A 14,091-nucleotide genomic window follows, 5' to 3' on the forward strand; every position below is an offset into this window, starting at 1 on the left:
AAGTACAGTAAGCCTTCAGGCTATGGCCGTTCAAATTGACATAGAGTGACAACGTCTCGCGCGACCAAAAATAGCTCAAATACTTCACTCCTCGTAGATTAAAGAAACTGATTTGTCCCAGTCAACCTTGTTTTGTTTTTTTTTTGTTTCAAAACATAAAAAAAACTTTGCTAAAATGTTCTCAATATTTTTTGTTTGGGTTTGGCTTTATCTGGCTTTTAAACAAACTGATAATTCGATTGTTTCGGATGAAGCAGAAATGTCGCGCTAGACAAGTAACACTATTTGAAAAATTAAGCTACATTTCTAAAACATAGAAACCTTAAAGACAGCTTTTTTGTGTATTTTTTATGACAAATTAATAACCAATGTTTCACAAACACCAGTTTTATGGGTTAGGGCGGTGGCAACGCTCATCCGATGCGATTTTATCGGACGCTTCTGTCAAATGCTATTTCGGCTCATATTGCGAAAATTTGAATGATTTGAATAGTTTAACCATTAAAAAAATAATTTCATATTGTTCCTACATAAACTGCATGATTACATTGACAGATAAAATCGGATGTTACGATCCGACGGAATCAATTTTTTTGATTCCGTCGTACGACGAAATCGCACGTCCGACGTTATCTGTCAAATCCCATATAAATCTCGTCCGATAAAATCGCATCGGATGATCGCTGCCACGGGTCTTAGATTCGATACAAGCTCGCTAAGGCACCGGTTTAATCTTTTTGCGCGCAACATTGTTGCAGGCAAAATGTATGGATGTCAAAGCTAGCGCAACTTTCCCGCTTGGCAAAATGTCGCGCGACATGCATGCTTAAAATCGATGCTTGTTAACATTTTATTTCAAGCATCGTGAGTGTCCCAGCGTGAGCGCTAAGCACACCTCCCCTCATTCTCAATACCGCCTTTTTGGTCAATCCTCTTTCCCATCCTTTCTTTCCTTCTCCTCAATGGACACACCATTCCCGCGAGCGTAGGCCGACCAAAAAATGCGTGCTGGGCGAACAAAACGTTAGCTGCTTGCTCCACCGATGGTGCGTGCTGTTGGAAGAAAAACACTTACTGTTTGATGCGTTTGCCTTAGGAATGAAAGATAAATCGAGCATTAGAATGGTTAACCGATCACGAAGATATTTTAAGTTAAACGGCAACTCTGTATGCCCGATCCATCTGCTTTGATCTGTTATCAGGAGCTTTGGTAATGAAATAGCTAGGTGTGATGGACAATAATAGAAGAATAAACAAACATTACAAGTAGTACGATTGTTAGAACACATCATTGGTAAAATTCTTTTTCTTATGCATGCACTTACCCGTAGATCAAGTAACAAAAAAAATACTGCATTTACGTCTGCGTTGACATCTGTCACGATTAACCTAACCATTTTTCTATTAACACTTAATAATTTTCGCTGCATCTTCCGGCACCGATCTTTCCCAAACGAACTTTGCATTTGTTCTGGCGATGAATTTGGGACGTTCTCAACACAGCGCGAGAGCGAAGAACACAAAGTATATGGCACTATGTAATAGTGTTGAACAGATGGTCATAATAAAGTATAATTGAATTTATTTTACTTCAAATGAATTGATTTTATTCTGATTTAAATTTCAAATATTGTTATCAGCCTAGTTGTTAACGTTTAAAATTTTGATGAAGTGAAAATATGATTACAGGTGTCCCCCGATATACGACTGTATTTGGGACCGAAAAAATGTCGCAAAGCCAGGCGTAAGTCGAAATAGTCGTATGTCGAATATTTGTGAAAATTACGTTTATGACCGAAATTGAAGTGTCGGAATCTATGAAATCGTGTATTTTATTTAAAATAATATACGATTATGTATAAATTTTCTTCCAAAAGCCGTTTACACGATATAGATATTCAAGACCGGAGAGTTGTTGAATCTGTGGAAATGTGTTTGTAACGGTTATCGGCACAGAAATTCAAAAAAATATACCAATTTCGTCCCAATGACAACTTTTAACTGTCTAAATCAAAATCGTCGTATCTACGAATCGTCGTAATTCGAGGGGGTCGTAACTCGGGGGATGCCTGTACCAGATAAATGAAACGACAATCGACGCATTTTGACCATATCGAATTATAATCGTCTTTACACATAGTATCATCTCTTGCGCTTCAGGGTCTCACACTCAGAGCAAAAATTCTCCCATCTTCGCAACGGTGGAAACGATCGGCTATGGAGGGCTGGAGGAGTGCGAGTGTGTGTCTCATGCACACAGCGACATTTTGGTCAACACCTCGATGGTGGGAGCGTTTGGCCATGGGATGGAGTAGTGGAGTGGGAGTGTGTCGCATGATTACTTTAAAACTAAGGCCAGGGGTAGCGAGAGGCATCAAAATGAGTTACTCTTTGCCAAGCGGGTTGTTGCCGGCCAAATTCAAACCGATTTGATTTTTGTCTGGCAACATTTTCTATTTACCTTGGTCATGGTGATCGGTTGTATGAAATGACACAGCAGCAGTGTGCGTTTTGTCGACATCCGCTAAATTTGGAATTTAAGCATTTGTAATACATTGTTTGGTGTATATATTATTTTTTCAACACTTCAACTGTTGAATAAAATTGAATTATAAAAAATAAATTCTGAGCTGTTAATTGGCAAATTTTTGACGCTAAACAATGTCAAACCGAAATGTTGCCAGCAACATTCATAGACCACCTCAGCGATATGTTTCCGAGCTACAATATTGCGTGCAACAACATTAGACCGCTGCCTAACAAACATGAAAATAACAAACATATTTTGTTGCTTGGGAATAATAGTTCCAAACTTTCACTTCGACAAGGTTTATAATGATCGTTTTTTGTGGTACGCGAAACAATACGCTACAAATGATACCGTCTACCAAATGCACTCTTGATGAATAACGTTTGAATTATATTATGCTAAACTAAACCTTCAGATCGCTGCAGTAAAACATTACCTTGTTTCGGCTGAAAATCAGCGACTGGAAAAAGAAGCGGATGAAGTAATAGACTGAAAATAATTAGGTCAACACTATTCTGTTTTGGGAGCTTGTGTTCAACAATCGTTAGACGCACTGTTCCAGCTCCAGAGGATACGGGCACAAGCAGTTGAGCAAAGTGAAAGGTGATCCTAGGAACTAAGTTAGATGAGCGACTAAAAGATGTCGTGGCACACGGAACTGTTGCTAAGCCTGGTTTTATTGTCATCCGTTCCATCCGAGGCCAAAAATGTGTTGTTTCTATTGGGTAAGCAAGAAAAGGAAAAACAGACTGAAGCAAAGAAAATGTCGCTATACATTCTTCATCCTCTTTCCCGTAGCTGATGATGGCGGCTTCGAGATGGGCGCTTATCGGAACCGAATCGTGCAAACTCCTTTCTTGGATGCATTGGCGAAAGAGAGTCTCATCTTCAACAACGCGTATGCTTCGGTAAGCAGCTGCTCGCCGTCACGCGCCTCAATACTGACGGGCATGCCGGAGCACCAAAATGGCCAATACGGACTGCACAATGGGGTGCACAATTTCAACTCCCTGCCGAAGGTACACAGCATTTCATCGATGCTCGGAAAGGCCGGCATACGAACGGGTTTGATCGGAAAAAAACATGTCGGACCGGACGAAACGTACAAGTTTGACTACGAGCGCACCGAGGAACAGTACCCGATCAATCAGGTCGGACGTAACATTACGCAGATAAAGCTCTTCGTTAGAGAATTTCTGCAGCAAACCAAGTCAAGCAGCAACGGGTCATTCTTCCTGATGGTATCGTTCCACGATCCACATCGATGCGGTCATGTGACGCCCCAGTATGGTAGCTTCTGTGAGCGATGGGGCTCGGGAGAGGAGGGAATGGGCTTGATTCCGGACTGGCATCCGATCTACTACGTGTGGGATGAGATCGATCTACCGTACTACGTGCCAGACACGCAACCAGCTCGATACGATCTAGCTGCACAGTACACAACCATCTCACGGCTTGATCAGGGTGTTGGTTTGGTACTGAAAGAGTTGCGCGATGCAGGCCTTGAGGACGACACGCTGGTCGTGTACACCTCCGACAATGGACCGCCAATGCCCGCGGCAAGAACCAATCTGTACGATCCAGGCATGGCGGAACCAATGTTCATACGATCACCAGAGAAGGGCGTTCGCCGCAACGAAGTGACGTACTCGATGACAAGCCATCTTGATCTCGTCCCAACGATCCTCGAGTGGTTTAACCTCACCCATCCGCAGCCAACCACACTAACCGGCCGGAGTCTACTGCCGCTCCTGTTCCAAGAGCCATCTAACCAACCGGATGATGCTGTGTTTGCGAGTCAGAGCTTCCACGAGATCACCATGACCTACCCGATGAGAGCGATACGAACGAAGCGCTACAAGCTGATTCACAATCTTAACTATCAGCTACCGTTTCCGATTGATCAGGATTTTTACGTGTCCCCCACGTTCCAAGACATTCTCAATCGCACACTCGCAAATCAACCAGTTCCGTGGTACAAAACGCTTCGTACGTACTATCACCGTCCCGAGTGGGAGTTGTACGATCTGAAGATGGATCCGACCGAGTCGAGAAATCTGTTCGGGAAGAGCAGCATGAAGGACACATTCCGGCAGTTGAGTGAACGTTTGCAGAAGTGGCTGGCAGTAACAAATGATCCGTTCCGCTGCGCTCCGGACGGTGTTCTACAGGACACCGGGGCATACCTCAACATTCCAACTTGTCTACCATTAGGACATTAGCATGAATAAGAATTGCCGTAGTGGGTAGGAAAACGGTGCTATTGTCGGTAAAATTATGTTATCCTCATACTCCTTATCCTAGTTAATTTCTATATGCGCTGGTGCGTTGTTTTTTAAACGTTCAATTCAAACGAAACCGCTTTTTGGCTCCGTGCAGACTTGCTAACGTAACAACGTACATAATTTAACAACATGTGTTTAACATTATTGGTAAATGAACAAAAATACTCTTATACAAACAAAAAATAAGAAAGTCGTTCTTGCGTTGTGTAGCTTTTTACCAATTGCGTGATGCATTGTGTATTTATTGCGTGATGCTAATAATGGTTTCACATATATAAATGAAGAGGCCAGTGTGTAGACACCCTTACCGCTGTCAAAGACACATGTTCTAGAAACGTAAACATTGATGACAGTTTGATAGACTCACGTTTTCCGAAACTTCCCCGGTGCGGTTTTGTTTAAAAATGGATAAATGTAAACTAATTAAAGAGGTAAGACACGCCACAATACACGTTTCTGATAAATAACATCATTCATTATATGTTCTTGAACGCGACAGATTAACAAACTTCAAACGCTTCTGAAAACAAGACGCGTTGTCATCATCCACAAGTTGGTACGACTGAGCAAGCTGTTCACGGCGAAAGCTTCAACGAGTTCTGATCCGCGTGCCAAAAAAAAGGCGGAAAACTACGTGGCCATCCTTACCAACATTAAATCACTCTCTCCTGCTAAATTGTTGGAGAAAGTCATACAATATCAGCCAGCAAAAAATGGCCAATCGGCGGATCCGCCCTCTATTGAACAGCGCAGCATTGCCCGGTTTATGGAAGATGAGAAGCTAGTTCGGCACCTCAAATCGCTCGAAGGTCAGTTTGGCAAAGGTGAAAAATCAAAGCTGCTTGAGGTCCTTAAGAAGAAGAGTAAGATAAAAAAATCAGTGAACAAGCAGAAGAAAAAGGAAAGGATTGCTAAGCGGCTAGCAAAAGAGGAGAAAAAGCAGCAAAACACCGGAAAACAAAATGACGCGTCCAATAACAAGAAAACACTGAAACGTAAGCTAGATAACGATGGAACGGATGTTGTGCAACAAACAAGAATTGCTTCGTACGATTCGTACGAATCGGACGACGGCTCTGAGCCGCGGAGCATTAAGCTGAATGAATCCGATCAATCTGACGAGGAAGAGCAGTTCGACCAACGAAGTTCTCTTAGCGTGTCCATCAGTGAAAGTGACCCCGATAACGCCAGTGATGAAGATTCGGACGCAAATGCTTTGGAATCCCGGGAAAATTATGTTTTAGTCGCTAAGCCGAAGAAAGCTATTCACCAGGAAAGCAAACCGATCATCAGCGAACCTGAACTACCAGATAATCAAAGTCTTCCAGCGAAAAAGAAGGTTGTAAATTACAAAGCACCCGAGGACGACGACGAAGAAGACGGCGTTGAGCTGTTAACGGACAGCTTCTTCATTACGGAAACGGGAGAACGGTACGTGGCAGTCGCTCCAAAACTTAAATCTCGGGCAGAAGGGGATAAAGATTCAGAAGAAGAAGAAGAAGAAAGCTGGAAGTTTGCCAATAAGCGGAAAAAGAGAGAGCAGCAATGGCAAGAACAGGATAATGATGCAGGTACATTACCTACTTACTTGATTGATTGCTATTTGATTAACATTTAATTTATTATTTTGTTTGCAGAACTGGACGTTGGGCAGAACTATACAACGCACAGCAAAGCAAGTAACCTTGGTGGGAAAGGAAAGTTTGTCAATGGTAAGCAAATGTATAATCAATCGTCTAAAATTAACGACGATCTTCATCCGTCTTGGGCGGCCAAACAGGCTCAGCAAGGCATTAAACCTTTCGCTGGCAAAAAGATTGTGTTTGACGGCGAAGATGGTGATACAAACATGAAACCAGTTGCCACCAACCGATGTCCCAGTAAATCTGATAGACAAAGCGATCTTCATCCGTCTTGGGCGGCCAAACAGGCTCAGCAAGGCATTAAACCTTTCGCTGGCAAAAAGATTGTGTTTGACGGCGAAGATGGTGATACAAACATGAAACCAGTTGCCACCAACCGATTTCCCAGTAAAACTGATAGACAAAGCGATCTTCATCCGTCTTGGGCGGCCAAACAGGCCCAACAAGGAATTAAACCTTTTGCTGGCAAAAAGATTGTGTTTGACGGCGAAGATGGTGATACAAACATGAAACCAGTTGCCACCAACCGATTTCCCAGTAAAACTGATAGACAAAGCGATCTTCATCCGTCTTGGGCGGCCAAACAGGCCCAACAAGGAATTAAACCTTTTGCTGGCAAAAAGATTGTGTTTGACGGCGAAGATGGTGATACAAACATGAAACCAGTAGCCACCAACCGATTTCCTAGTAAATCTGATAGTCAAAGCGATATTCATCCGTCTTGGGCTGCTAAACAGGCCCAACAAGGAATTAAACCTTTTGCTGGCAAAAAGATTGTGTTTGACGGCGAAGATGGTGATACAAACATGAAACCAGTTGCCACCAACCGATTTCCCAGTAAAACTGATAGACAAAGCGATCTTCATCCGTCTTGGGCGGCCAAACAGGCCCAACAAGGAATTAAACCTTTCGCTGGCAAAAAGGTGGTGTTTGATGCGGATGATAATGATAACGAACGGGCAGAATTTACTTCCAGCCAACCAAAACGCGACAATTTCTATAGGAAATCAGACCTTCATCCTTCGTGGGCGGCAAAGCAAGCGCGAAATGGAACTAAAATCTTTAACGAGAATGGCACGAGGAGCTTTCCACCAAAGCACACCTCAAACAATGATCTTCACCCATCGTGGGCGGCTAAACAAGCACAGAGCGGAATTAAACCATTTGCCGGCAAAAAGATTGCATTCAATGATGATGATAATGACGGCAGTAGCCACGGCGACCCGACCGTTATAAAACGAATGCACCAGGCAGATAATCGGAAAAACAACGATCTACACCCTGTCACGCAGGCCCGGAATGCTGTACTACCTTTTAACAGTGGCAGATCAGCATACGGCAACGGGGTTCAAAAGTCTCAAGCTGACAACTCTGACCTACATCCGTCCTGGGCTGCGAAACAGGCCCAGAGCGGAATCAAACCTTTCGCGGGTAAAAAAATTACGTTTGACGCCGAATAAATAATTTCGCTCGGTATCGAAAGCGATCGTTCGCACTCTATTACAGAACAGTTAGTCGTCGTTGGTTAGACTTGTTTATAGATATATTCTAATGGCGTAATAGTCCACATATATTCTAATGCTCGCCTACAGCACGTCCGTTTGATAGACACTACGGGGTTTCGGTTTTGGTGGAACAGTTCGAAGTTGAGTGTGCAGCTCCATAAGCAAGTCCGGTTTTTTACCGGCAATCCGCTCGAATCGTTTCATCGCAATAGGTAGCAGAACTTCCGCCATGTAGGTTTTGTTTTTCGCCACAAAGTTCATCTGAAAGGTAAGTTAGTTTGTGTTATTTCTTTTGTTATATTTCTTCCATTTCACCTACGTTTTTGTACTCACATCTGCATTCAGCGAGTTGGGCGGTTTGATGGAATGTTGCGAAAGGAACAGCTCGCGAATGAGCATCTCCGAATCGCGCTGCAGCGAATCGTACTTCGCTAGATAGGCACAGCTTTCCGTGGTTTGTAGCAGATGGCGACAGAAACTTACCGTCGCCTGTGTTAGATTAATCCACGTGTCGCCCGTAACGTACGCCCGGAAGTCGATGCCCAGCACATCGAACTCTTTTAGCAGCGTGCGGAGACCGGTTTTCGTTTGCAGATTGTACGGTTGCCACGGGTCCTCGGTACGACCGATCGAATCGACCAGCCGGTAACGAGCTTCATCCAGCAGTTGTCCTAGCGTGCTACGCAACAGACCCTCCATGTGGTAGGACAGGTCGAGTCCTATTTCACGCAGCTTCAAGCAAGGCTCCCGCACACCTTCTACCACCTTCGCCACCATCTCGAGCTGCGTATCCTTCGTAAGATAGTGCTTAATGAGCTGTGAGGCAAAGTACTGCAGTTCCATGTTGCACCACACGATCAGTGCACTAGTGCAGGATGCCTTTGCGCTGAACGCACGCAGAAACTCGCTTGCCACAAGCGCCACGTCGCAGAAGAACAGCTCCGACACGGCCAAATTGTTGCGCCGTGCCTGGCGCTGCGAGGTGCGAATAGCGCTTGTACACACGCGCAGCAGGATCCCGCACGCTTCGCGTGACTTTTCCATCTCGACCAGCAGCTTCAGCGGTCGGCGACTCGAGCGCAGCGCTGCCTGTAGGCTGCGGCTCTGCGAGTTGGACAGCTCGTGCATTAGCACCGACGCCAGCGAACCTTTGAGCGTTTTGATCTTTTCCCCAATATCCGCTGCACCGTGGAAGGTGCTGTCCTGGGCGAGGTGATCCTCACACTTTTGCAGCAGCGCCAAGCAGTCCTCAAAGTGTCGCTGCGCTATTTCCGCCTGTATTTCTTCTGGCGCCGTCACAAGCCACTCAGGCGGTAGATTCTCCACGAGGACGCGTCCCATTTCCGAGGCGGTCGGGCTAAGGGTGAGCAGCTCACTGTCGGTTGACTTTTGCGGGGCCTCAAACTTTAAGCTCGTCGGGGGCTGTGGGGCTTGCCCTTTCTTCGGCTTCTTCAGCTGGTGGAACTTGATGGCATGCTCAAACTTATCGATCCATTCCAGCTTGGCGGCTGAATTGATGCACTGAAACATGCGCGCTCCATCGCTCGTTATTACATTGATCGCGTTCTTGTTCACTCCATCCAAATCCTTGATGTTTATCACGGCAATCTTCTTCGTTTCGTATTCTGTTTGATATTCAAGTTTTCTGAAAAAAAGAAAAGAAGGAAAACAGCGAATGTGAATCGGTTAAACACTCCTTAAAGTAACGTCCGCAGGTCAATCAAATGCACGCTCACTTTTCATTTCGCACTTTCGCCAGCACCAGGACCTCGTTAAACAGGAACAAATGGATGCGACAGATGGGCCGATAGTCGTTGGAATCCAGCTCAATCAGACCACCTTCGTGAATGAAAACTTTATCATCCAGATTTCCCTTATAGCCGATAAGTGATTCCTTGATTAGCTGGATTGCCTTTCGGTTTTGTTGCTCCTCGTTCACGTTGGGATCTAGGCTTTGATCTTCGATGATGTTTTTTTGATCGTCGAGCATCGATTCGTCGCGCAGCGTTGTCAGTAGATTGCGTTGCTCGATCAGTATGTGCGACAGCTGGTACATTTCCGACTCCAGATCTAGTGAAAGCGGAAGAAAGTTACGCCAAATGTTTCATGTTGTACTTTGAACCAGCATCGGGGCTTACGTGAGATCTCTTTCGCCGTTTCGATAAACTGCATGTAATTTTCGTACACATGTTTTTTCAGCGTAGAAGATACAGTCTCACTAAGAGATTGGATCTTTTGCTTTGTTTGCTGTAGCTCCGGACCACCGACACAATCCTGCACCAGATTTTTCACATCTGTAAATAAAACCAGCCAAGGGATGTGGTTCTTGTTGTCGTCATCTGTGAGTAAGCAGCGTTCCATTTTGCTGTGCTGTCCCTTTTACTTACACTTTTCAGCATTGAAGTTATCCTTCTCAAATACGGCTGTGCTTGCTTCAGGCATATTGGTGTATGAATTTGTTTTGCAAACTATTCACTAAAATATACAATATTCTTAAATCCGCACTATCCGTAGCGATAAATCGACATTTCTTTTCCTATGTGGGTGTTTTGTTGTGACAGTTCGTTTGGCGTATCTTGCAATAGTGCGAGCGTTACGTTGGGTTACGGTGCGTTACACGTAGGAGACACAGGGTGTCTCTATCCTTTCATTGATTTAAACAGTACCAAACAGCGAGCTCACTGGAAGCCTATCCCATTTTGTGTTTTTTGCTCTCTTCAAAGTTATTAAAATACATTTAGTTGAAATGATTTACTCATGGTTGTTACTAATCATTATAAATTAATCGACGCAACTTTTGAATGTGTGATCCGTTCGTTATCGACGAACTTATCCTATCCTATTCTAAAATTTATTTTTTATTCTTTAATGTAAAACAGGTTTAAAAAACATACACATTCTTCATTTGACCAAACGTCTGCTGTACTACAATTAGTTACTTCGTTGTGTGATTTAGCTTGGGTAATGGGATAAATTCACGATCACTTTCGCGCAATACGCCTGGAGGAAAGAACCCTAGCAGTGCCGCTGCATGCTCCTTCAGCAGTTTTATCCTTTCTTCCTCCAGAATTTGCTGTCTTCGATTTTCTGCTTGTTTTTGTCTTTCTTCTTGCTCCATCAAACTCTTCACTTCTTCCGTTTTTATCTTTCTTCTCTCTTCGAGCAATTCATGAACCGCACGCCTATATTCCATCATCTTACGACGACGCTTCTCGTTGGACATAATGTCGATACGATCTCGCTCAGCCCACGCCTGAATTTGCTGCTCCTGAAACCGTTTTTCTTCCTCTGCTTGCAACTCCCTTTGACAATTATTCTCGGAAAGCTGTTTCTCGAGGTCCAGCCGTATCGCAATTCTTTTCCGAATCTGTTCCTCCAACTGTTGCTGGCGCTGAATCTCTTCTTTCTCATTCCGCTCCGCCATGTATAGCTCTTGCAGCATTTCTTCGCGATTTCTTTGGTCATTCTAAAATTTTAAGGATTGAATTAATTTGTCACAAGTTAAGTAGGTCACAATTTCACATATTAAACCAATACTTACTATTTCTTTTTCCAAGGTCGCTTTCATGGCCTCATTAAGCTGCATTCGTTTCTGGTCCATTTCATCCTTTTGCGTTTGTTCCATTTGTTTCAACATATCCTTTTCTTGGACATATTTTCGTATCCGCTCGTTTTCTTCCTCATCCAGTAGTAATTGTCGAGCTTTCCACGTTTCCTTGGCCTCCTGAAAATGTTCCATTTCTTGACGCGTGCACCGCTGTTGTTGTAGCTTCCGTTGAACTGCTTCCAAATGTTCATCCTGTATCTTCTTCACCACTGCATCCAAATATGTTTTCTCCATAAGAAACTCTTCATACAGACATTTCTTTTCTAAGCGCCCATCATGCATTTGTTGCTGTAGTGCCGAACGAAGAATTCGCTTTTCATTTTCCTCGCTCGCTTGCTTTTGCTGCATGTATGCTATATTTTCGTCCTTGAGCCTTTGCATTTCATCCATCTCTTTACGTGCCTGCAACCGTTCAGCTTTCTTTCGCAGTTCTGCTTCGGCTAGTTGGGCAGCGATACCTTTTGCTACGTATGCAGCGCGCAGTTTTGACTCAAGTTCCCGCATTTCTTGATTCGACTCGCGTAGTTGCTGCCGTAGCTTTTCTTCGTTGATTTTTTGACGATTTGCTTCCTGCAAACGCCGTGTCTGTTCCTGTTCTTCTATCAACCATTGGCGCCGTTGTGCCTCTTGCTTAAGAGCGATTCGCTGCTGGTCGTTTTCTCGCTCGCGGATTGCCTGTTCTGCGGCTTGTTTCGTCAATTTTTCCAAACAATTGCGCTCTATTTGATTCAAATCTTTTTGATAATTTGCATTGAGCCGGTTGCTTTCAACGGCTCGGCTGAGAGCATTTTGTTTCAACTGTTGTTGTTTATGGCGTGTGGGATGCTACGGCAAACAAAAGATAAGTGTAAACCTTCCACGAAGTTAAAAAAAACTCATACCCAACAATTACCATTGTTTTATGAAAATTAACTTTCGATTAATTTATATGAACTCCAAAACCTCATTTGGTTCATTCAGAAAACCTACACATCCTTTTACTGATTTCTATGGCAACATTTGTTAGCGGATTGCTATCTCTGCTTTGACAGCCGTAGCCAATGTGTGTGTGTGTGTGTGTGTGTGTGTGTGTGTGTGTGTGTGTGTGTGTGTGTGTTTTGTTTTATGTACCTCGCAAGTGTTGCCAGATTCATTTCCTTAACCTCAAACGAAATGTAAGAAAACACGGGGCAAAGTGGACATACTGAGCACTCTTTATTTAGCATTTATTACATCGGTTAAATAAACTGGAGTTAAATTGGAGTGCTACAGGGGTTTCCAATTGAATAAATAACGTTTGCCATTGTTCTCAACACTTTTTATTTCGATGGCATTATTTGCCACGACTTACTACTCAAGTGCCACAAATCCTCAAAACGACCACTAAACGAGTTTTAAACGACTCAGGCTCTCTACCTAAACGGAATATAGAAAGACTTCGTTTAGAAGACGGTGAACGACTGATGCATTCTAAAAATATCAACAACAACAAAAAACCGGTGGCGCCATCCGTTGGTGGGATACCCAACCAGAGGAGCGCTTCGCTCCTGGGAGCCCATCGCACATTCGCTCTTGCGTGCAGCGCTCAGCGAAGTGCGAAACTTCGCTCCTGGGAGCGCATCGCAAAATCGCTCCTGCGTGTAGCGCTCCGTGCGGAGCTACCTCTTTTTCCTGTGGGCTGTGTGGGAGCGCGCACAATAAGATGAGCGGGGCACCTCGTCGTCTGTGCCGATGCTGTCGCTGTTGTTACTGTCGTGCTGCTGCTGTGGTGGTTGCCTTGTTCTGCCACTTGCGCCAGCCCCTCCTGCCTCTGCTCCATTCAGATGTCCTTCGTAGTAGCTCTTCCTCCTTTCGATCACCTCCCTCTCGTCCGTCAGGATATTTCCTTCCGCACCCGGCACATTGCGGTTTTAGGAGCAAACCCGCTCCGTGCCTCCTTCAATCTCCTGTAGAACTTGCGGGTGTCCCCCGACTGAGAAAGCTGCTCCAGCAGCTGTTCGTCCGACTCTTCAAAACGGCGCTGCTTGGCCTGGAAGAGCAGGGTTTGCTGTTTCCTCAGTCGACTGTAGATCTCCACTTTTTGACGGGATTCATGCCGTAGCATGCGGACGCACGACGCATTCTTCTCGGATAGTGCTCGTCTGCACTCTTCGTCGAACCATTCATTTTTCTCCCTACGAGGTTGTCGTGATCTGGCCAAGCCACCATCCTTTAAAGCAACCTTTCGGATTCAAGAAATTAAGGAACACACGGTGTCATGCTCTTCCGTTGATTAATCCAACACGACTGACGTTTATTCGCATTTCCTGTCATCTCGAATGATCTTTCACGCTCGTCCTATCTCTCTCTATCTATCACTTCCTTGTCTATCCTAAACCCTACAGAGGTAAGCGTCCGATCTTGTGTTCGGCTGAAGTGCTGATGGCTCGTTCCACCATACGCCAGTGGTCTGCGAGGGGCATCGTGGTGATGTTGTTGTCGGCCGTTAGCGCTTCCCCGAGCGCTGTCGCATATCCTTCCGCCATTTCAGCACACTTCAACC

The 14,091-nt window shown here is 44.6% G+C and overlaps 4 protein-coding genes and 1 long non-coding RNA gene across 5 annotated transcripts; 2 read left to right on the plus strand and 3 right to left on the minus strand.

Annotated features, from left to right (window-relative positions):
- Positions 1–1,008: 1,008 nt before the first annotated feature.
- On the minus strand, positions 1,009–1,335 carry LOC121589897. The gene is made up of 3 exons (XR_006004356.1): positions 1,326–1,335; positions 1,132–1,222; positions 1,009–1,091 (listed from the first exon to the last, which is right to left on the minus strand). It is a non-coding gene; the product is annotated as an uncharacterized LOC121589897 (long non-coding RNA).
- A 1,527-nt stretch (positions 1,336–2,862) lies between these two features.
- Positions 2,863–4,994, plus strand: LOC121588562 (N-sulphoglucosamine sulphohydrolase). The gene is made up of 2 exons (XM_041906632.1): positions 2,863–3,255; positions 3,329–4,994. The coding sequence occupies exons 1-2, from the start codon at positions 3,171–3,173 to the stop codon at positions 4,750–4,752; spliced, it is 1,509 nt and encodes a 502-aa protein (XP_041762566.1). The 5' UTR covers positions 2,863–3,170; the 3' UTR covers positions 4,753–4,994.
- Positions 4,995–5,137: 143 nt separating this feature from the next.
- LOC121588560 lies at positions 5,138–7,958 on the plus strand. Its single transcript, XM_041906630.1, has 3 exons — positions 5,138–5,246; positions 5,315–6,386; positions 6,453–7,958. The coding sequence occupies exons 1-3, from the start codon at positions 5,220–5,222 to the stop codon at positions 7,916–7,918; spliced, it is 2,565 nt and encodes an 854-aa protein (XP_041762564.1). The 5' UTR covers positions 5,138–5,219; the 3' UTR covers positions 7,919–7,958.
- Positions 7,942–10,531, minus strand: LOC121588561 (exocyst complex component 8). The gene is made up of 5 exons (XM_041906631.1): positions 10,351–10,531; positions 10,102–10,257; positions 9,700–10,033; positions 8,297–9,608; positions 7,942–8,224 (listed from the first exon to the last, which is right to left on the minus strand). The coding sequence occupies exons 1-5, from the start codon at positions 10,403–10,405 to the stop codon at positions 8,045–8,047; spliced, it is 2,037 nt and encodes a 678-aa protein (XP_041762565.1). The 5' UTR covers positions 10,406–10,531; the 3' UTR covers positions 7,942–8,044.
- A 269-nt stretch (positions 10,532–10,800) lies between these two features.
- LOC121588564 (meiosis-specific nuclear structural protein 1-like) lies at positions 10,801–12,592 on the minus strand. The gene is made up of 3 exons (XM_041906633.1): positions 12,463–12,592; positions 11,505–12,395; positions 10,801–11,429 (listed from the first exon to the last, which is right to left on the minus strand). The coding sequence occupies exons 1-3, from the start codon at positions 12,463–12,465 to the stop codon at positions 10,899–10,901; spliced, it is 1,425 nt and encodes a 474-aa protein (XP_041762567.1). The 5' UTR covers positions 12,466–12,592; the 3' UTR covers positions 10,801–10,898.
- Positions 12,593–14,091: the final 1,499 nt, after the last annotated feature.

The sequence above is a fragment of the Anopheles merus genome, chromosome 2R (genome assembly GCF_017562075.2).
Source record: "Anopheles merus strain MAF chromosome 2R, AmerM5.1, whole genome shotgun sequence".
Taxonomy (NCBI): Eukaryota; Metazoa; Arthropoda; class Insecta; order Diptera; family Culicidae; genus Anopheles; species Anopheles merus.